Source organism: Xenopus laevis, chromosome 3L (genome assembly GCF_017654675.1).
Source record: "Xenopus laevis strain J_2021 chromosome 3L, Xenopus_laevis_v10.1, whole genome shotgun sequence".
In the NCBI taxonomy this organism is placed as follows: Eukaryota; Metazoa; Chordata; class Amphibia; order Anura; family Pipidae; genus Xenopus; species Xenopus laevis.
This window is the reverse complement of record NC_054375.1, coordinates 97,273,523-97,295,655: the sequence shown is the minus strand read 5'-3', so window position 1 is coordinate 97,295,655 and position 22,133 is coordinate 97,273,523. Positions and strand designations below refer to the sequence as shown.

At 39.0% G+C, this 22,133-nt stretch overlaps 1 protein-coding gene across 3 annotated transcripts in view; it reads left to right on the top strand.

Annotated features, from left to right (window-relative positions):
* LOC108711290 (talin-2) overlaps window positions 1–22,133 on the top strand; it is a 118,237-nt gene that overhangs the window by 58,391 nt on the left and 37,713 nt on the right. For all 3 annotated transcript variants that reach the window (XM_018252882.2, XM_041586665.1, XM_041586664.1), the window contains exons 10-26: window positions 3,601–3,756; window positions 4,124–4,225; window positions 5,960–6,036; window positions 6,412–6,595; window positions 10,559–10,672; window positions 11,571–11,679; window positions 11,759–11,967; window positions 13,522–13,620; window positions 13,711–13,878; window positions 15,805–16,099; window positions 16,790–16,956; window positions 17,077–17,205; window positions 18,061–18,174; window positions 18,876–18,989; window positions 19,530–19,664; window positions 20,609–20,737; window positions 21,500–21,602. In XM_018252882.2, the coding sequence (XP_018108371.1) occupies window positions 3,601–3,756; window positions 4,124–4,225; window positions 5,960–6,036; window positions 6,412–6,595; window positions 10,559–10,672; window positions 11,571–11,679; window positions 11,759–11,967; window positions 13,522–13,620; window positions 13,711–13,878; window positions 15,805–16,099; window positions 16,790–16,956; window positions 17,077–17,205; window positions 18,061–18,174; window positions 18,876–18,989; window positions 19,530–19,664; window positions 20,609–20,737; window positions 21,500–21,602 (2,404 nt within the window). The remainder of the gene's footprint in view (window positions 1–3,600; window positions 3,757–4,123; window positions 4,226–5,959; window positions 6,037–6,411; window positions 6,596–10,558; window positions 10,673–11,570; window positions 11,680–11,758; window positions 11,968–13,521; window positions 13,621–13,710; window positions 13,879–15,804; window positions 16,100–16,789; window positions 16,957–17,076; window positions 17,206–18,060; window positions 18,175–18,875; window positions 18,990–19,529; window positions 19,665–20,608; window positions 20,738–21,499; window positions 21,603–22,133) is intronic.

Sequence of the window (22,133 nt, the reverse complement as noted above, 5' to 3'; positions counted from 1 at the left end):
CCAATATCTAGCACTTGCCATGGCATGAGACCATTGTTAGCAACGTAGCTTTTAGGGAGTTATCTTGTTTCTTTCACATTGTTCTGTTGGTAGGCTGCTGGGGGGAAAAGGGAGGTGGGGTAATATCACTCAAACTTGCAACCCAGGAATATAAAGTGACTGAAGTATATCAAAACACAAGTCACAGGGCACCTAAGAACATGTCTAGCTTCATGTGGATTTAAAAATTAAATAGAAAAAAAAATCTGCTCTTTTGAAATTTGGATTTTAGTGTAGGATTCTGCTGGAGCAGCATTATTAAGTGATGTATTTTTATCATTCAGTAGATGATTTCTATAGCTTTTAGAACAAGCACGTCAAGGTGCAGTATTGAAGACTGGCAGGATTGAGATTAGGTTTACTGTAATTAACTGATGTAGCCTATCTGCATTACAAAGGCAGTTTGTATTACAACATTCTCTCTAATTTCTTTTTTGTAGTGTATGCAAAAAAGTTTTTGTGTACAATTACAAAATAAAATAAAGATGGATTGTGCTGTGTTCACACTGTCTTCAAAACTTGTTTGTATGTGCATTATTTCATGATTTAGAAACTATATTGCTTACATTTATATCTAGATGATGTCACCTGGTTAGTTCATTCTTTCTTGTAACTGCATGATAACAGTATCCAAAACAAGCAAATGAGCCATACATTTTACGCATAGAGCTGCTGGTGCACAAAATCTTTTACTTTACCCATGCTGGGTAATTGTCTGAAAATGCGGAAGTAGTCATTTTTAAATGAATATCTGGATTTCCAGTGAATTGCAGGGAGCTGATATTGTGGGGCACTTCATCGCCAGTGGGAGAAGAGATTACCCGCCAGGTAATGAAGCCCCCTAAAGCTGGGGACTTTGTATCCCTCAAAAGTGGCAATGTTACAGGGGCGACAAATTCCCCATCTCTCATTGCCCTAAGCGTTTCAAAAAAAGCTTTATCAGAATATCATCTGTTTACAGTATTCAGTTGCTTTTTTGCTTTCAAATATACACATATGGTTAGTATCAGTTACTCATATAGTGCCAACATATTCCACAACACTGTACAGAGATTTTGCATCATTTACATCAGTCCCTGTTCCAGTGCATCTCACATTCTAAGGTTTTTGTCACATTTACACATTCTAAGGCCATATTTATCAGGAGCCAATTAAACCATCCTGTGTGTCGGAAGAATCATAAGAATAAGAATTCAACATATAAACACATTGCTGATAGCAGCCAACTCAGCATACGCTCCAGAGCACTGCAAGGAAGAGGTGCTACCCGACAGCCAATTAAATGCCATTGCAATTTATATTTCCTCATGTAACTCGTGTTACACTCATCTTTAGTGTATAACCAGTCCCTGTTTGTTTCTGTGAAACTAGTTAAAATGAATGATCTTCCTGAATATTTTCAGTATTGATACATGTGATCTATTTTTATCATTCCTTTTCATTACAGCCAGATGTTTGACGGCCTTCCTTTAGAACATCTGTCTTCACATCATGTTCTTCCTGCTTTACATGAATTTTCTTTCATCTCCTCTCGTGCTTTCTTTCCTCATTACCTAGTTAAGATCTGATTGTTTAATGTAGACATTCTCAAGTCAAAGCTCCGTCATTTTACTGGCTAGGATTTATGTTAACTTCACATTGATTAAGAATGAAAAGAAAACATTTAATCTTAATCGCTTGAACCCTTTCTTGTTAAAGAGCTTCTTGAACTCATCAAGGAATGTGTCTTACAAGGCTGATTTAAATTCTTCATGCTAGCATTTTATTTGGACGAGCAAATGGCAGTCCTTCCTTACAGCATAAGTGATGTACATGGTTTATATAAGGTCATTGCTGCACAGTGCATTTTGTCGTAGCTACAAAATACCTTACCAGGGGATACAGTGAATTGCCTCTGTTTTAAACACTTCTATTATGTGATCATTCAAAATTATGTACAATGGTATTTTCAGTGATTTACACGTTTTGAGTGTTTCAGAAAAAGAGATTCTCTGTATCCCCTATTGCAAGGTATTTTGTGGCGTTTATAGGTGCAACAAAATGCATGTTTCATTGCACTAAAAGGGATCTCATGTTTAACAATATCGCTGATTTTTAAAGGAGCAGTATACACTTTTGTTCAACATGAGTTTAATTAATAGGGCTTGTTCCAAATATACTTTTTGCCAAATGTGTGTGGTCATAGAGGAAAAGAACCGCTCATTTGGTGACATCGCCAAACGAGCCGATCTTTCCCCGATATGCCACTAACGGGCATGGCTATAACGGGAGTAATCTGAACGTTCGGCCCTATGGCCGAACGATCAGATTACGATGAGAGCACAATGGGATCGGTCGGGATAAAATCAAACCTGTCCGATCGACCAAACGACCGATCTCCGCCGGATGAAAAATGTCGGGACTCTCCACACACTGTCCGAAAATCGTACGAATCCTCGATTCGTACGATAGGATCTTTGCGTCTATGGCCACCTTTAATCATGGAAAAAAATCTATGGTTTTTGTTATTTCTAACTAAACGGGGAAAGTAAAGCAATTGTATGTTTGGTCCTTGAGTAGTTGATAATTAGATTATCAGTGCACTGAAAAGCCTCCTGCATAACTCCTGCTAACAACACAGTCACATCCAGTGGTAAAGGAAGGGGTTTGTAAAGTGGTAATTTAATTGTCTTCCTCACAAAGACTAAACATGGAGTAGCTGCAGTTCCCCTGTTTGCCATGATAAAGGAACAGTAACACCAAAAACTGAAAGTGTTTTAAAATAATGACAGTATAATGTAGTGTTACCTTGCATTGGTAAAACTGGTGTATTTGCTTCAGAAACTCACACTAGTTTATATAAACAAGCTGCTGTGGTGCCATGGGGGCAGCTATTCAAAGCTGAAAAAGGAGAAAAGGCACAAGATATAAAGCAGATAAAAGATAAGATCTGTAGCTGGAATTCTTCAGAACTTATCTGTTATTAACTGTGTGTCCTTTACTTGAATTGCTGCCCCCATGGCTACACAGCAGCTTCTTTATATAAACTATAGTTGTGTTTTTGAAGCAAACACACCTTTTTTTACTAGTGCAGAGCAACAGTACATTATATTGTCAATCCTTTTTAACACTTTAATTTTTTGGTTACTGTTCCTTTAAGATCAAGAAATAACAACAGCCTTACAGCAATGTTCCCTCTAAGTCGTGTTCTCATGTACATGCACACAAATTTTGAGGCCAGCATACACAACAAATTGTGATGCACACAAAGAATTTTTTGTGAAAACAAAATTTTGTATTCAGTATAACCTGAGCACACTGTTTTTAAAAATGCGTACACGCGTTTTGAGCACAAAATAATTTATTTTTACGCACATATCGAAGAAGGAATTAGAGGGAAACCTGCCATAGAGTTAGTTATTTGTGATTAAAACAATAGGTAAATCAGTAAAAAGAATGTTCTGCACAAATCCTTTTGAACTCCAGTTAAACAAGGAAGTGTGGTGCACCTTTATGGATTACTTTTAGAGATGACCATAGTTGTAATCCATCTCTGTTGACGTCTCCATTCTTCTCTTGCAGGAAAAAATGAAGGGCAAGAACAAACTGGTGCCACGTCTGCTAGGGATCACAAAGGATTCCGTGATGAGGGTGGATGAAAAAACAAAGGAGGTTCTGCAGGAATGGCCACTTACAACTGTAAAACGTTGGGCTGCCTCTCCAAAGAGCTTTACTCTGGTACATAATGCTTTACTGTCAAGTATTGGAAAGCCAGTTTATGGGGAAATAAACCCCCTCCTTTTGACATGAGCTCATTCAGTTGGGATTAAGTAGGCAGGTTGCATAAACACTACCTGGTATGTCTGTGTAAAACAAATATAATTTATATTTGGAAATCAGATAGTGTTTGTGCAACATTTCTTGCCCATCAGCTATACCTATTGCTACTTTCTTGTATTGAGATTGTAACATCATTGTAGCACCATGGATGTACTAAGGACGACTCTGACAAAAACTGTTTATATTAGCCCTTCCAACCATTTCAGCATAACATTTCTTATTACTGTTATTGCTCTTGTTGCTTTCATTTCTTCTTGCGTTTCAGGATTTTGGGGAGTATCAAGAGAGCTATTATTCAGTGCAAACCACAGAAGGTGAACAGATCTCACAGCTTATTGCTGGTTACATAGATATCATTCTAAAAAAGGTACTGCTATGACGCTTACTGTGAGTAAATCTTAATCCAACACAGGGTTGTACAATATGTGTTGCTCAGTCTGATAATTGTTGGGATTTCTGATAATGGCAGGGCTTCCCTCCCCTAGATCTTGGCCACTATTACAGTTTCAAATCTGTGCCATCTGTTTGCAGACATTGCTCTGAAATACATGTGCAGTACATTTTCTATGCTGTAAAATGACACTAAGCAAGTAATTGAAGGAACCATAGCACCAAAACACTTAGGGGCAAATTCACTAAGCGCCGAAGCGCCGAACGCTAGCGTTAATTCGCTAGCGTTTGGCATTTTCGTTACTGCGCAAATTCACTAAAGAAACGGCGTAGTTTCGCTAGTGCTACTTCGCACCCTTACGCCAGGCGAATTTTCACTAGCGACGTAACTACGCAAATTCACTAACTTGCGCAGTGTACTGAACGCTACCTTTTACGCTAGACTTCCTTCGCCACCTCAGACCTGGCGAAGCGCAATAGAGTAGATAGGGATTGTTTCAAAAAAAGTCAAATTTTTTTCCCAAAAAACGCTGGCGTGTTTTCTACATGATGGGTGATAGGCTGAAAAAGATTGAAATTTTTTTTGGGGCTCCCCTCCTTCCCCCCTACATTTCCTGACTCATGGCAACTTACCTAGACAGTGAGCACATGTGTAGGGCAAAATAACATTTTTATTTGCTGATTTGAAGGTTTTCTAGGCATTTGTAGTGCTGATATGTATTCCTCCATTGAAATTTGAATTTCGCGCCGTATGCAAATTAGCCTGCGCTAGCGTAACTTCGCTTTACATAGCGAATCAACGCTAGCGCAACTTCGCAACCTTACGCTACCCCTGAGCGCAACTTCGGATTTTAGTGAATTTGCGGAGCGCTGGTGAAGTGCGGCAAAGTGCGGCGAAGTTGCCAACTTCGCATCTTAGTGAATTTGCCCCATAATATTTACATGTATTGATTCTCATAATAAAGGAGCAGCCAGCAACAGATTCTCTGTTAAGAATTAATTCAGATTCTGACATTGTAAGTGTCACCAACAATTCATCCTAATGCAGAGTACTGATTAGCTTCTTCAGGATGACAAATACACAATATTTTCATGACAAAAGTACACTTGAGCATTGATTTACGGTGTAAATTAGTGTATATGGAAGAGCTTTTTTCACCAACATTAATAAATGCAATACACTGGCTTCCTACCTTAAAGCACAATGCATTTTGCCAATTTGCTGGGGACCCTCCCAGTGTTTCATATCTCTCATGTTAACCAGGTATAGAAAAATACATTACATAAGAATCCTGTGCATATTCTTTCATTTTTCCAAAGATGTGCCAGTTAGCAATTCGAGACACTCGGGGGGGGGGGGGGATCAGAATAACTGTTGTTCGCCACTTGTTATTTTCCATTAATATATATTCTAAGTAGTCAGAATAGAACTGCACATGTGATTATGTCCCAATAATGCTTTGTTAATTATTTTAGTCAGTAATTGTTGATTTGTTTTAGACTACCTGCAGCATTTAGTGAAGCCAATGGGAAAATACACCTAATCTACACTTAAGCTAAACTACAGTATGACATAAACATGAATGTTCGACAGTGTTTTTGAGCAATAGTTTTTTTTTATTACCGTAAATACTGCTGACATATCCTTCTGCTTATCTCAATGATAGTTAACTGTTTTGGTTCTGGCTAAATCAAAACCCTCTCTCTCTAGAAACAAAGCAAAGACCGATTTGGCCTTGAAGGCGATGAGGAATCCACAATGCTAGAGGAGTCTGTCTCACCAAAAAAGTAAGCCTGTTGGAATGATACAGCTTGTTCTTCATCTTGGCTGTAAACTATACTGCACAACACTATGTATAAAGGATTTTGATTCTGTACTTAACAATGTTATTGATCATACTATCATATCCAAATGTATTCAGGATAGCAGTTTTAATGATAACCTCCTATTTGCTGTAGTTTGTTGTGGATTTCCCATAAGGGCAACCCATGCTGTCTCCCAGGCCTTGGCCTGTTGTTTCTTTTGTTATAACTCTCTTTGCAAACTAGATGATGGAGCAGGGGCTTTCTACTGAGGACTAATAGCAAATTATTAGAATTATTAATTCATGATGATCTATCTCTAGTCTATGGAAATTAAATGCATTAAGCTTTCTCTTTCAGGTCAACTATTTTACAGCAGCAGCAGCTAACTAGAGCTGGTAAACTTGAACTTGGCACTGTAGCTCTTCCTGCAATTATACGCTCAGGATCCAGTGGACCAGAGACTTTCAATGTAGGAAGCATGCCCTCTGCTCAGCAGCAGCTAACCACTGGACAGATGCACAGAGGACACATGCCACCACTGGTGAGCACTGCATATTAAGTAAAATGGTGACGTCTTGGAAGGGGTGCAATATTTCTTGTCCTTGTTAAAATGCTACTTACTTTAAGAGAAAAATGACCAGTTTATAAGCAGAGTTTGCTATTTAATTTGTTAGAGCAAAGCATAATGGCATAGCTTACTGTGTGTATAGAATAACCCTTCTTTACTTATTTGTATTTGTACATACAAATGGGAGCTGTTATATTGCTTCACCTCTAGATGACCTGGCTTCTAATGGCCATGGCACACAGGGAGATTTGTCGCCTGTGGTTAAATCTTTGCTACTGCAAGCAACAAATTTCCCGATGAATAAAACTAAGTACAGCGATCCAGATTAATCATGGGAAAATGCGAAGGGAAGCAATTTACCATGGTTAAGTTGGATTGTTGCAAGAAATACGTAATATTATTGAATGGAAAGTCTTTATCGGGAGATTCTCGCCCTCGGCAGTGAAGATTTAACTGCGAGCGACAGAGCTCCCAGCATGCCACTACCTTTAAGAGAATGCCTTAGCCAGTGTAAGCAGTATTCTGGTTACTTAAACAAGTCTTCAATACACAGTGCTCTGTGTGGTTTGCCCTCATAATTAGTTCTGTGAGGACACATTCAGTCATACAGAAAGAATGGTGTACCTGGTTCCCAAGAATTCCAAATGTGCATTATGTGACAAGCCTCAGAGAGTGCAAAGCTTATTTTAATCCATCAGATTGCTGTCCAACTGGTGGCCCACGGGCCACATCTGGCCTGTAACCTTGCCTTGTGTGACCCCCCACATGAAAGTCTGCCTGCTGTGACTGCTTTCCTTGTATAAATTTAAAAGGTATAAATACCGAGTTTAACTGGCCCCTGCATTGTTTACTCCTCAAATTCTGACAGTAAACTCCTGCATTGTTCACAATTTTAATCCCCCTGCATTGTTCACACTTGTGACACCTCTATTGTTCACACCTCTAAAGCCCAGTACTGTTCACAACGCAGGCCCAGACCAAAAGTTCACCTGTTCACACCCCGTACAAACTGCTGGAGGAGTGCATAGTGTCACTGTATCAACTGTTCATTTTAGAGTGTTCTTGATAGGTTTCCCTGTCTCTTGCTCTATCCTGCCTGTGTGCCATATTCTGCCTTCCCTATGCTCCTGTGTGTGTGTCATACTGTGCCTTCCATATGCTCCCTGTGTGTGCCATACTCTGCCTGCCCTTTGTTCCCTGTGTGTTCCATACTCTGCCTGCCCTATGCTCCCTTTGTGTGCCATACTTTGCCTGCCCTATACTTCCTGTGTGTTCCATACTCTGCCTGCCCTATGCTCCCTGTGTGTTCCATACTCTGCCTGCCCTATACTTCCTGTGTGTGCCATATCGACCTGCATGTGCCATACTCTGCCTGCCCTATGCTCCCTGTGTGTGCCATACTCTGTCTTATGCTCCTTGTGTGTGTGTGCCATACTCTGCCTGCCCTATACTCCCTGTGTGTGCCATATTCTGCCTGCCCTATGCTCATTGTGTGCCATACTCTGCCTGCCCTATGCTCCCTGGGTGTGTATGTGCCATATTCTGCCTTCAATATGCTCATTGTATGTGCCATACTTTGCCTGCCCTATGCTCCCTGTGTGTGCCATATTCTGCCTGCCCTATGCTCATTTTATGTGCAATACTCTGCCTGCCCTGTGCTCCCTGTGTGTGTGTTATACTCTGTCTGTGTGTGCCATGCTCTGCCCGTGGGAGGTGAACCTGGTGGGGGAGTTTGTTAGCATTTGAAAATACTTGTTAGGGGGTCCCCAATGTGTTTAATCATGTGCTGGGCTTTGCTGTGCTATCCATACGGGAGGATGAGGCATATGGGTTTAAGGGTATGTCTAAATAGGACTTCATTAACTTGTTTCACAAATGAGGGATGTCCTGCAGTGAGCACCAACCATTAGGTGTGCTACCACCATTAATGTGGATATGGTCTTACATGTTATTGTAGTAACATAGGTGTGGTTTAAAGTGATGTGGTGTAAAAATAGTGTGTGGTCAACATTGACTTCCATTATCGGCCCTCCACCATGTAGGCCCTCGGTACCACAGAAGTTGGACAGCACTGCATCAGATCTTTGTTTTTACCTTATAACTACACTAGAACTGAAAAAAAGCTAATTACTCATTGGTTGTTATAGGCACATCAATGTACTTATGTTACTACAAAGTTTGCAATTGAGTCAGGTTTTGTAGCAACGGGTATTGTAGCTACATTGGCAAAGTTTGTCCATGTCCACGAACTCACAGCAGCAACATTATTTTACAGTGTCTATTACAGTGAATATTTTGTGGAGTATGTTACATCTTGTTCTGCTATATTACAAATATAAAGCCTCTATATCTGGGATTTTCAAAAATTTGGGCTCAACTTTTTCTCCTCCTTCCCATTTGAGTCAGGCATTTTAGTCAGGCATTCATTAATCATTCCCCAGTTTTCCTTTTTCTCCCAAACCCTTTCAGCTTTGTTTAGTCTGCATTCAGTTTGTAGAGTGAAAACTGTCAATTGTTTCTTTGCAAGTATATGCATCATTAGAGGCTTTGTTACGCTTATCGACCCGATAAATCAGCGCCCTAACAGTGGAGAGCGAGATGTCTCTTCTAATTAGAGGACTACATTGACTCCTAACCTAGTTTCCTATTGTTCAGAAGAAATAACTAATTTGTCTTAAAAAATATGAAAATATTGAATTACATAAGATTAACACTTTCGTCCTTTGTACAATGCTGTCACCATTTGTGTATCCAATCCTAGAATTTAACACTACCACTGCCCAATTCATTCTTTATTTCCAATATAATATATTTATATGGTGGTGAAAATAATTCAGTGTATACTGTACAACAGAGAATGGGTTTGACATCTAGGGGCACATTTACTAAGGGTCGAAGTGAATATTTGAATTCAAAAACTTCGAATTTCAAAGTAATTTTGGGGTACTTCAACCATCGAATAGGCCAAATTCAAAGTGAAAATGCTTAGACTATTCAACCATTCGATAATCGAAGTACTATCTCTTTAAAAACCTTCGACTTTGACACTTCTTGTATAGAACAGGACATTTTTGATTCCAAAAGTAGTTTTTTTTGTGCTGTTTGTATAGATACAATCTTTTCACTTTAATGTTGTTACTGGTTCTTTAATTTATCCTATGCTTATTGGATGTATGCAAGCTAACACTTTCACTTGAACTAGGCTACAAATGCATTCTCCTTTGTTTTGTTTTCAACATTGCAGACCTTAACAAACAAGGGAAAGTTGTGCGCACCACTCATTTTTAAAACCATTAGGAGGGGGTGCAATGAGGCTGTGACCACAAAATACATATAGACAAATACAAGAGTCCTCTGCACTCAACCCATTATCAATATATTTAAGACAGAGACATTTTGTGCATACTGCTACTGAAAAATGCCTTACCCTTTAAACAAAACAGGGATTGTTTGTCCATATATTGCAATATATTTAAGCTGGCCAACTACGGCAAAGTCGTCCCATATCTGGCCAGTCCTACGCTCAATTTTCATCTGATTCATTAAGAATTCTATTGCTTCATTATACATTTTACAAAGGGACTAAGTTTTACCTGCAACTTACTAGCTGCTTTCAAAATAAAACTCCCAAACTTGGCTGCCCTTTTATTAGACACCAGTGGGATCACCTGACTATAGTTGGAGGGGGTGGGAGCTACAACATGGAGCTGGTCACTGCTCCTGTATAACTATAACAAACAAGGGAAAGTTGTGCTCACCACTACTTTTTAAAACCATTAGGCAGGGGTGCAATGAGGCTGTGGCCACAAAATACATATAGACAAATACAAGAGTCCTCTGCACTCAACCCATTATCAATATATTTAAGACAGACATTTTGTGCATTCTGCTACTGAAAAATTCTTTACCCTTTAAACAAAACTTTCAACTTTGCAGACCTCAGCCCAGCAGGCTTTGATGGGAACAATTAATACAAGTATGCATGCAGTGCAACAGGCTCACAGCGACCTCAGTCAGATAGACAACTTGCCACCACTGGGACATGACCTGGTAAGTAAACATAAAAATAGTATATATATACAGATAGTGGAATCATTGTTAGAGGACATGTTCAGAGATGTAAGCAATTATATGGAGTCCTCGAGTTACATACTCCCGACTTACAGATAGGGGCTATTACAGTAATGTGCTGTGGTTTGCTTGGCCTTTATTAGCAATTAGCTTTAAATGAACAGTTCAGTGTAAAAATAAAAACTGGGTAAATAGTCTGTCTATAAAAAATGTTTCTAATATAGTTAGTTAGTCAAAAATGTAATGTATAAAGGCTGGAGTGACTGCATGTCTAGCAGAACAGAACACTCCCTGCTTTTCAGCTCTCTAACTCTGAGTTAGTCAGAGACTTGAAGCGGGGCCACATGGGACATAACTGTTCAGTGAGTTTGCAATTGATCCTCAGTATGGAGCTCAGATTCAAAAGCAATCAGTTATGGCCCATGTGGCCCCCACAAGTCACTGATTGGTTACTGCTTGGTAACCAATCAGTGGAAACCAAGGGAGCTGCAAAAGCAGGAAGTTGGGTTCTGGCTATTATGTTAGACATCCAGACACTCCAGGCTTTATATATTAAATTTTTTGCTAGCTAACTATATTAGAAACATTTTTTATTTTGCACAGTTTACCCAGGTTTTATTTTTATACTGAACAATTCCTTTAATAACCCCACCGCCCCATCCCCTCTGGTGTGTGTTGTCTACTGCAGAGCACACATAAATAAATACTATGTTAAAACAAACATCTTGTTGTATTAAATAAGTAAATGTTTATGTTTCAACTTACATACAAATGCAACTTAAGAATAAACCTACAGACACTTGTACGTAACCCGGGGACTGCCTGTATACTAACTGCAATAGAGAGAACTAATGGTAGGATATGGATTTCCTTGTAGGCATCACGAGTCTGGATCCAGAACAAAGTAGATGAGTCAAAACATGAGATCCACTCACAGGTGGATGCTATTACAGCAGGGACAGCTTCTGTAGTGAATCTTACTGCAGGTATGAGCCATTCTCCTGTTGCAAATAATATCAAAGTAAATCTGTACTGCCAAAATTATATATATTTTTGTTTGTGTAGGTGATCCAACGGAAACTGATTACACCGCTGTGGGCTGTGCCATAACCACTATTTCATCTAACTTAACGGAGATGTCAAAGGGTGTGAAATTGCTAGCAGCACTAATGGAGGATGAAGTTGGCAGTGGAGATAAACTGCTGGGTGCTGCAAGGACACTTGCTGGAGCTGTTTCTGACCTACTGACTGCAGTACAACCTTCTTCCGGGGAGGTCAGCACATTCATACTCACAAGCTTTTCCTAATTTGTAGCTAGACAGGATTATGAATACAGTGAGTGAGGGAAATATGCAGTAATTTATTATAAAAATGTTGTGCAAGCATTGAGAGCTTGCATTCTCTTGCGACAATCTGCACTTTGCAATGGAAGAGTTGTGAGCTACTCGGTATCACACTGAAATGGCATAATGTTCTTTCATGTTGTTGCTATGTAATGCTATGGTGAACCCACTGATATTCTGTTGCTATTCCTCACCTCTTTTGAGCTTCACCACCATCATCATCACCACCAACTCAGCTACCCTGGGTTTAGATTCTCTTTTATTACACTTAAATGCAGCCTTCCTCACATGAACAGATCTCTTCCCTATTAACCCCTCATTATTTCATAATGTAATTCTGCAAACAGCTCAGCCTAAAGGTCAGTTAGGCCTGGATTTGCTCTCCTCGATACACCAGTCCATTCTGAAGGCCATTTTCACAGAGATTTGGGCAAATATTTATTTGTTATAGATAACATTGAAACTATGACTGAATGACTCACAAATAGATATCTCCCTATACCTGTTATAATTTTATGCGCTAAGGAGGGCACAGAACAAAAGTTGAACTGAAAAAGTTTGACAAGCACAGCGGTTTATCACACATGTAGTATTTCTCCTCTTTTGGAGAATCCCCCAATACCCTCAGTGCCTTCTCTCATGCTCGTAAATGAAAAATGTGAAAACTTTTATTTTCAGATTGAAAGCGTCTATCATGAGCATCGACGCGTGCTTTCCATTCAAGTTAATGACACACTGCATGTAGAGCAATCTCTGCCAGTTAAAATATGCCAATATTGAAATGTTACATTTGCCATCTGCTGTACAATCAGAGAAAGCATATTTTTTCCTTGTTCACTCTGTTTTTTGAGGCATATTTCTCACAATAACTAAAGACTGAAATTCTGCTGTCTGGATTTAATTTGGACATGATCTGCCTGAAAGTTTACTTACAGGCAGCCTAGTTCCATCAAGACATTTGGCTTACTGTGCTCTGACAATCCACCACACTTATTATCAAGATAGTATTGTGCCAATTCTGATCAAACATGTTTAACAATATATTTAGTCAATGATAATATTGTGATGTATGTGTGATTATCAGCAGAGCTAATTCATGTCCAATATCCATGGCTATTGTGATACTAAAATCTATAGTTCGTATAGATATGGGTATATATGGAATGTATGTAGGGGTCAGTGTGTATATGTATAAATGCTGGGTTTCATTTGGAGAGGTTGAACTTGATGGTCTTTCTTCAACCCCATTTAACTTAGTAACTATGTGAGATGATGTTCTATGCGGCACCCGTGTATAATGTGAGCTGTATCCTGCAAGAACAATGTTTATTTCATCTATGCCCTCTCTATGCACTACTGCTTTAGATTAGGATTGACCAGTCCAATTTACTGCAAGTTGTGCATGCTTTTGTATTTATGTAATTGTTGTAATAATTACAGTGTTTTTTTCATTCCTCTTATATTTTTCACTCTGTTTTTTTCCAGCCACGTCAGACTGTTCTCACTGCAGCTGGCAGCATTGGACAAGCGAGCGGGGAGTTACTACGTCAGATTGGCGAGAGTGAAGCTGATGAGAGGTTCCAGGTATCTACAAAAACATTTTCTTAGCAGTGAAATGGACTATACAACGATTTGGTTTTTTTACTTACATTTTGCATTGTTCTTATCCTCTAGGATGTGTTGATGAACTTGGCAAAAGCTGTAGCTAATGCAGCTGCCATGCTAGTTTTGAAGGCAAAAAATGTGGCTCAAGTGACTGAAGACACTGTTCTGCAGAATAGAGTGATTGCTGCCGCCACACAGTGTGCACTTTCCACTTCTCAGCTTGTTGCTTGTACAAAGGTAAGTAGTGCCTTACTAGCTGTGGGAAAAAGTAGTGAGAAAGTATTTTGCTCCTGAGTATAAAAACACCTGGGCATTATTACAGGCTCTTTCAAAGTTTGTTAGTGTGGGAGTTTTGCCAAGAAAAAGTGTTGGGCTACTTGGGCAGAACTAAATGTAATAGTAAGGTGGTTGTGTAGACCCTTACGGGCAAGAAAAAAATCCAGCATTTTATTGCTTGGGTGATTTTGTAGCTCAGTAGATAGGACAAAAACATAAAAAATTACCCCATTCGCTTTTATGGAAATCACTTGCAAGCTCAGTTTTTGCCTATCTGAGAGCACTTTTAGGTGATTGCTATAACAATTAAGGGTAGCTCAAAGAAGGTTGGAGTGCAGGACAAATCCACAGCAGTAGTCTGAGAATGCAAAAAATCCTTTTATTGATGAGTGAATATCCAAACTCACACTACATGGTTCAGGCTAGGCCCTTTTTCAATTGAAAAAAGGGCCTAGCCCGAAACATGTAGGAATGTCAGATGTAGTCGCAGCATGCATCCGACACTACTGTGGGGTGCAGACGCTGCATGCAGTGGCTCGGACCTAAGTCGCCCATGTAGTTCTACCCTAATGGGTGTATTTTTAAAGCATTTCCCTCTTTAAAAGTTTGTCTGATAACATACCTCTACTATACAGGGTGACCATTAAATTGCAGCAGAATTTAAAGGGGTTGTTCACCTTTAAATTAAATTAACTTTTAGTATGATTTGCAATTGTTTTTCATTATTTGTAGTTTTTGAGTTATTTAGCTATTTATTCAGCAGCTCCCTGGTTTGCAATTTCAGCAATCTGGTTGCTAGGGTCCATATTACCCAAGCAACATGCATTCATTTGAATAATAGACTGGAATATCAATAGGAGAGGGCCTGAATAGAAAGATGAGTAATAAACAATAGCCTTACAAAGCATTTGTTTTTATATGGGGTCAGTTACCCCCATTTTAAAGCTAGAAAGATTCAGAAGAAGATGGCAAATAATTCAACAACTATAAAAAGGAAAAAATGGAGGTCAGTTGAAAAGTTGCTTAGAATTAGACATTTTATAACATACTAAAAATGATCTTCAAAGGTGAACCACCCCTTTAAGAGGGCTTAAACTTAAAAACTTGTTTTCCAAATTATTAAATGTTTTCACTGTTCCAATTAGTATGTTTTCTCTACCACACCCAGTCTCCTGAAAGGGGTACCATGACATATGTATCCACTTAGAAATAAAGAAATTAGTGTCAGTGAATCATAGATATATTTACTGTATTAAAAGTATTAGATTATAACTTTATGTCTCTAATCCAATTTTTCCACTGATGCATCCAAATGAATCATTGTCTATCCCTGACTGCATAGTTCAGTGATTACAAAGTAGCTGGTCTTTCTTGTCGTGGTAGCTTCTAACATTTAGTTAAACCATAAAAAGAGAGATGTTGCAGTACCTGTAATGTTGTTGGCATCAGATGAATGTGCTACAAAAGAGTCAGCTTGTAAATACAGCAGACTATAAAATCTACCTTCTGATATTGAAACCGATTACTTCTGTTGAAGTGTACCATACTTGTATGTGTCTTGCCTTAGGCACAGTAGGGAATGTTTTCTATTACAATAGCAGAGCGTGTGATAAGGGCACAGACTGGGCTTCTCTCCATCTGTGTTTTCTCCACAGGCAGAGAGAAACCTATTCACACCCATCCACTCTGCTGTGTGTCTGCATTGACAGGCATTGGTCTGCGTGCAGACACACTAAGCAGATATTGCATATAAATGCATAGTTTTTAGGCTAGAGTGTCAGACTAGGTGTTTTCCCTGCCATCTGAAAAACCCCAGTGGAGAAAGCGCATTTATGTAGCTGCACATATTTATTACATGTAATAATGACTCCTGTCAAACCCTTACAGGTGGTCAGTCCAACCATTAGTTCTCCTGTGTGCCAGGAGCAACTGATTGAAGCAGGGAAGTTAGTGGATCGTTCTGTAGAGAACTGTATTCATGCATGTCATTCAGCTACTGAGGATATAGAACTCCTGAAGCAAGTCAGTGCAGCGGCCAGTGTTGTCAGTCAGGCACTGAATGATCTTCTGCAGCATGTTCGTCAGTTTGCAAGTCGTGGAGAGCCTATTGGATGGTATGACCAGGCTACTGACACCATCATGTCAGTCACTGAGAGTATCTTCAGCTCCATGGGGGATGCAGGTAAACATCACTGGCTTAATGCATTTTAGGCAACTTGCTTTCTAAAGCATTTTCAGTTGACAAAATAACCTCCCTTTGTTTTTTTCCATTGTTCTTTACTGTTTTCCATTCACCTTCCATGCTTAGTAACGACAATAATAATGCATGTGTTTTAAGGCAATGGTATACGTAAACATTCTGGGCCACGTCTGCATTTTACAAGCCACAATCCCCTTACACTATTGTGCATCTGTGATAACAGGCAATGGGATGGATTCTGAGCTTTTGTCACCTACCCATGGAGCTATTTATTAGGCAGGTAAAAGTACACCTGGGATTGCTTCAGGTATCATTGCCTTTAAATAAAATGCAGAAAATACATACACAATCACTGGATTCTTCAGCCGTAATTCATATCCAGGGTGTGTGTTTTGTTTACAAATACTAGAAATGTTACAGAAGACTTAGTCATCAAGGTATTACCTTCTGAATACACAGTTATATGAATCAATAGGATAACAATATGAGCTTGATAACTATAACCCATAATAACCTGGGTTAAAAGTGCAGTGCTATTTCCAAATCATTTTAATGCTTTTTGCATTTGTTCAAAAACAGTAAGAACATAAGTACTGCATGTATACAGTTAATAGTAGGTTTTGTAATTTCTTAGATAAGTGAAGTGTTCTTTGTATATTTATGTTGTTGCAGGGGAAATGGTGCGACAAGCTCGAGTGCTTGCTCAAGCGACATCAGACCTAGTAAATGCAATGAGGTCAGATGCAGAGGCAGAGATAGATATGGACAATTCCAAGAAGCTTCTGGCAGCTGCCAAACTGCTGGCTGATTCTACTGCTCGAATGGTCGAGGCTGCAAAGGTAAAATTCTGAGGGGTTCAGAGCAAATGCTTGGGGTTGGTAAAGAAAATGTTAGTCAATATTCTATTTTGTTGGAGAGGTTTTTAAAACTGTAGTTGTTTTACATGTGGCTTATTACAGGGGGCAGCAGCCTATCCTGAAAATGAAGATCAGCAACAGCGACTCAGAGAAGCAGCAGAGGGTCTAAGGGTTGCAACAAATGCAGCTGCCCAGAATGCTATCAAGAAAAAAATAGTGAATCGCCTAGAGGTAGGAAAAGAGTACACAGTTTGTCTCTGTGCTTTGGTGTGCACAGAGACAAAATATATGCAAGATTTTATTTATGTACTGCAAAAGCAACCCTAAAATACAATTTTAACATTTAAAATATTTTTACATTTACTTATATATGTTTATCCATGCCTTTACTGGATTACTTGCTTTTCAAGCAATAGAATTTATAATTTGTTGTCACACAGTATTAAAAGAAGGTGCTTTATAGCAAGCTAGGTTTCACATCCAAAACACAGAAAATAGTTACACATTGGTAAACTGACTGGACCTACAATTGCTTATTTACCAACCAAGCTATTTATTCTGACACTTTTTTTTTTTTAGAGGTGAACAATTTGGTTATACAAATGTCTGTTGCATAAGGTTATAGGGCAAGGGTGCCCAGACTCTAGTTATGCCTAACCTCTTAAGTGTTACGTTGTCATAGATAGTCTAACTTCATTGCTTTACACTGACTGATAAAGTGAGATAGTAGTTCTCATGTACTATCCCTGTAGAAAAAGGTTACCAGATGGGGGGTGGGGCGGTATTGCCTCAGAAACACCCCCTGCTGGTCAAACTGGGCAGAGATTTGTTTGTTTGATGACATTGCTGAATGAGCGAATCTGTGCCTGGTTTGGCCACCCACTCAGGCCAATGATCCAAATAATAAAAACAGGCCTATGGATATCTGTCAGATGAGGACCACATCAGTGTTCCAATGTAGGTCAATTTCTAATTTCTATCTCCATGCCTCTTGAAATATGTCTTCCTGTTCCATCTGATAATTAAAATGCTCTTTAAACGTGGTCACTCAGCCATCATTCATTTTCATTCTTTCTGTTTCCCCAGGCAGCTGCTAAACAGGCTGCAGCAGCTGCTACACAGACGATTGCAGCATCACAGAATGCTTCTCTTTCCAACAAAAACACTGCAGCTCATCAACAGCTTGTCCAGAGTTGCAAGGTAAAGGATATAGGCATCACAGGACAAACTAACAGTGAATATAAGCAAGCAAGCTTTCTGGGCATAGTTCCCTTCTTCAGGCTTACATTTTACAAAATGAGTATACTGGGCATATATATTCATGTATGGGCATATATATTCATGTATTTTATTGTTTGAACACAGCATTATAGAGAAAGTAAAAGAACTTGGGTATTTAATTTTGAATAGCTTAATCTGATTCACTCATTATGCACATGCGGTGATGTCAAACAAATGCGCATTAGGAGTGAGAATTGTGACATTGTGCTTAGTGGCCAAACATGGCCTTGCACTGGGAGCCTCTCTCCACCAACTGGATTGGGAGTTGGGGAAAATATTTTTTGGTCATAGGTTGCACTTTAAGTCAGAATTGAAGTTACATAAAACATTTTGGGATTTAGTAACACATAAAAAAAAGCTTGGTTGCTTTAGGTAATTTGAAGTAGACCAGAACATAGCTTGTTACCTTAATTGTTTATCACTTCTAGGGCACCGTTTCCTATGAGCGCACTGGCTATTCAGCTGGTGTACTTGGAGGGAGGTTGGGTGGATCTTTGTTCACCCCCTACAAGTAGTGTGTATTGGGGTAAAACAATGAAGATTTTCTGCAAAGGAAGCTATATTACTGCATAATCTTAGTTTGAAAAAAAAGACTATTGTATTTACTTTTTTCCATGTAGGCTGTTGCTGACCATATTCCTCAACTGGTGCAGGGTGTGAGGGGCAGCCAGGCCCAGGCAGATGATTTGAGCGCTCAGCTTGCACTCATTATATCCAGCCAGAACTTCCTGCAGGTACATCCATTGTGCATCAATGACTTTGTTACTAAAATAAACTGGTGCATTCAAGTATAGCCACACACTCTGACTTTTAACAACTGGGTTTTAACTTCTCTGAACTCACTGGACAAAGCAATACATGGGCATAACAACATATGCTTATAATGGTCAAAAATAGCAAATTTATATATTCAGCATGTAGGTTCTCTTCAGGCCCTAATGCTCATAAGTTACAGAAATTGTAGTTATTATGTACAGTGTTGACAGGTAACAATATACTTGCGATAGCATTTTATATATAAAATTTAAAATAAATTCATATGCTTGCACAGAATACCTGATATGTTTTTAATGTTTACCAGCAGTTGGGTTTGCAAGAAGCTTTTAAACTTAATATGTTCAGTATGAGTATTTAGATCTGTTAATATACTTTATATTACTTTATATATTTGACTAAAATCCCTTGGCCAGTATTACCCATTCTAAAATAAGTCATTCATTGCCTGATTGTTAAAGGGAACATTGTGTCTTACGTCTGTATTTCTGTTTTTTCAGCCTGGCAGTAAAATGGTGGCTTCAGCCAAGGCTGCTGTGCCAACAGTGACTGATCAGGCAGCTGCCATGCAGTTGGGTCAGTGTGCCAAAAACCTGGCAACCAGCTTAGCAGAACTGCGTACAGCAGCTCAAAAGGTTAGTTATATTGTGTGTATTACTGGGTAAGAGTACAGATACAGTATCTATTATCAGAATGCTCTGGGTCTGGGGTTTTCTGGAATTGGAATGGATGAATGAGAATCTTCAGGAAAATAGTTGAATCAAACCACTCCAGGCAGTATTTTTTAACTGCAATGTGTTTTTATTAGCAGTGTAGGCACACATGTTTCGGGCAAGGCCCTTTATCAAGTGAGACTTGATAAAGGGCCTTGCCCGAAACGTAGTGTGCCTACACTTCTAATAACAACACATTGCAGTTTAAAAATACTGCCTGGAGCTGTTTGATTCAACCATTTTCCTGAGTTATTGTACCTTAAAGTGTAACACAGACACCTGAATCTGCAGCTATAAGGAATCAGAAATTGGTGTCTGAACCAAGAACTTTTTACTATTGAATGAAAATCTTCATAGTCATTATCCACATTGTTAGATAGTTGACACCAGATAATGAATTGTCAATAGATTATAAATCAGCTGCTGCTGTAGTATTGGAAACACTGCTGTATTTAGTGTACAGAGAATACATAATAAATGCAGCAGTTTTTCAAATACTGATAGCAGCAGTCTGATTTTACCTTCTACTGATAATTGAACATTTATTAGTGAAGCACAGATACCAAATGGATCGACAGTGAAACCATTTTTCCATTCAGCAACCTGCTGTTGGCTAATCTGTTTTTAAACCAGATGTACTTGGAAACACAACAAGGCTGTGTCTGTTGCACATTGCATCCCTTCACATTTTATGTTGTGATACAACATTTTCTAGTTGTTTTCAGTGGTGTCATGGCTTAAATATTAAAAACTGTCACTTTTTTATTACAGTAGATAGAAATATTTCTTGAGAAGGAAGGCAATTGGGTTGTTTAATAGGTACGAAAAGCCAAGTATTCTAGGTTATCTGTTTTACCCTTTTTTAGGCCCATGAAGCTTGTGGCCCAATGGAAATTGATTCAGCACTGAATGCTGTGCAGACATTAAAGAACGAACTGCAGGATGCTAAAATGGCAGCTGGTGAGAGACAACTAAAGCCACTTCCAGGAGAAACAGTAAGTGCAGCACTATGCAGTTCATTTCAGTTTCACCTTGATACTGCAAATCCAGGTGTAATTCTTAAAGGAAAACTACACCCCGCAAACAATGTAGGTCTCTATAAAAAGATATTGCATAAAACAGCTCATATGTAAAACCCTACTTCATGTAAATAAACCATTTTCATAATAATATACTTTTTTTGTAGTATGTGCCATTGGGTAATACTAAATAGAAAATTGCCATTTTAAAAAATAAGGGCCATCCCCTGGGATCGTAGGATTCACTGTGCACACAAACATACCAACAAACCATACATGTTAGGTCACATGAGCCAATTAACAGACAGAGTTCTGTCTTTTGCTTCAACACTTCTTCCTGTTACAGTTGTAGTATTTCTGGTCAGGTGATCTCTGAGGCAGCACACAGACCATCATGAAATGGTGGCTCAAGGCAAGAGATGTAAAAGGTCAATATTTACTTAAATATTTATTCCAGTTTGGTAAGATTCTTTAATATGCCACGTAATTTGATATAAACTATCTGTTGCTCAAGAATTCATTTTGGAGGTATAGTTTTCCTTCAAGAGGGTATTTCTTTAAACAATTCATGAATTAGTGAGTTGATTAGATACCACTACAATTTTACAACTACTATGATTGTAGCAGAGTGGGTTCTTGAGCAGCAACACTATGTCCTATGGTGGCCTGTGGAGAATGGGTTTTCTCTGTTGAGTATTTCCAGGTTAAATTACTTCCATCCAATTTATGTGTCTGCAGCTGGAGAAGTGCGCTCAGGATCTTGGTAGTACCTCTAAGACTGTAGGATCATCCATGGCCCAGCTGCTTACATGTGCTGCCCAAGGAAACGAGCATTACACAGGTAAGCAGATATACTGTGTAACGGCTTTAAGATTGATTTAGATTTTTAGTTTTCTTTCAAAGGGATTCTGTCATGCTTTTTATGATGTAGTTTGCATTACTGTATTACTATGTACAGTACATGGCAAATAATTCTGCCAATTAAAATGGTATTCTTTAACGAATATATGTATTTTTTTTTAGTTATAATATTGGTGTGTAGGCAGCTATCTCAGGTCATTGTGCCTAGTCATGTGCTTTCAGAAACACCCAGCAATACGCAATACAAGTCCTTTCAGACAGTTTCTCCTATTCAGTGTTATCTGGAAGAGTGGTGGGATCCTGGTTTTATTTCTCCTGCTTGGGAACTATTCTCAGTTATCTGTTGTGGCTCAAATTGTGCATCTGTATGTCTGATAATCCACTTTGTTGTGCTGCAAGGTCAAGGTCGGACTGGGCTGGCAGGACACAGGGAAAAAACCCAGTGGGCTGCTGGCCCGCTGGCCCTTTTGGGCCCCACCGGCCCAGATCCGCTATTTGCAGGCTCCTTCCT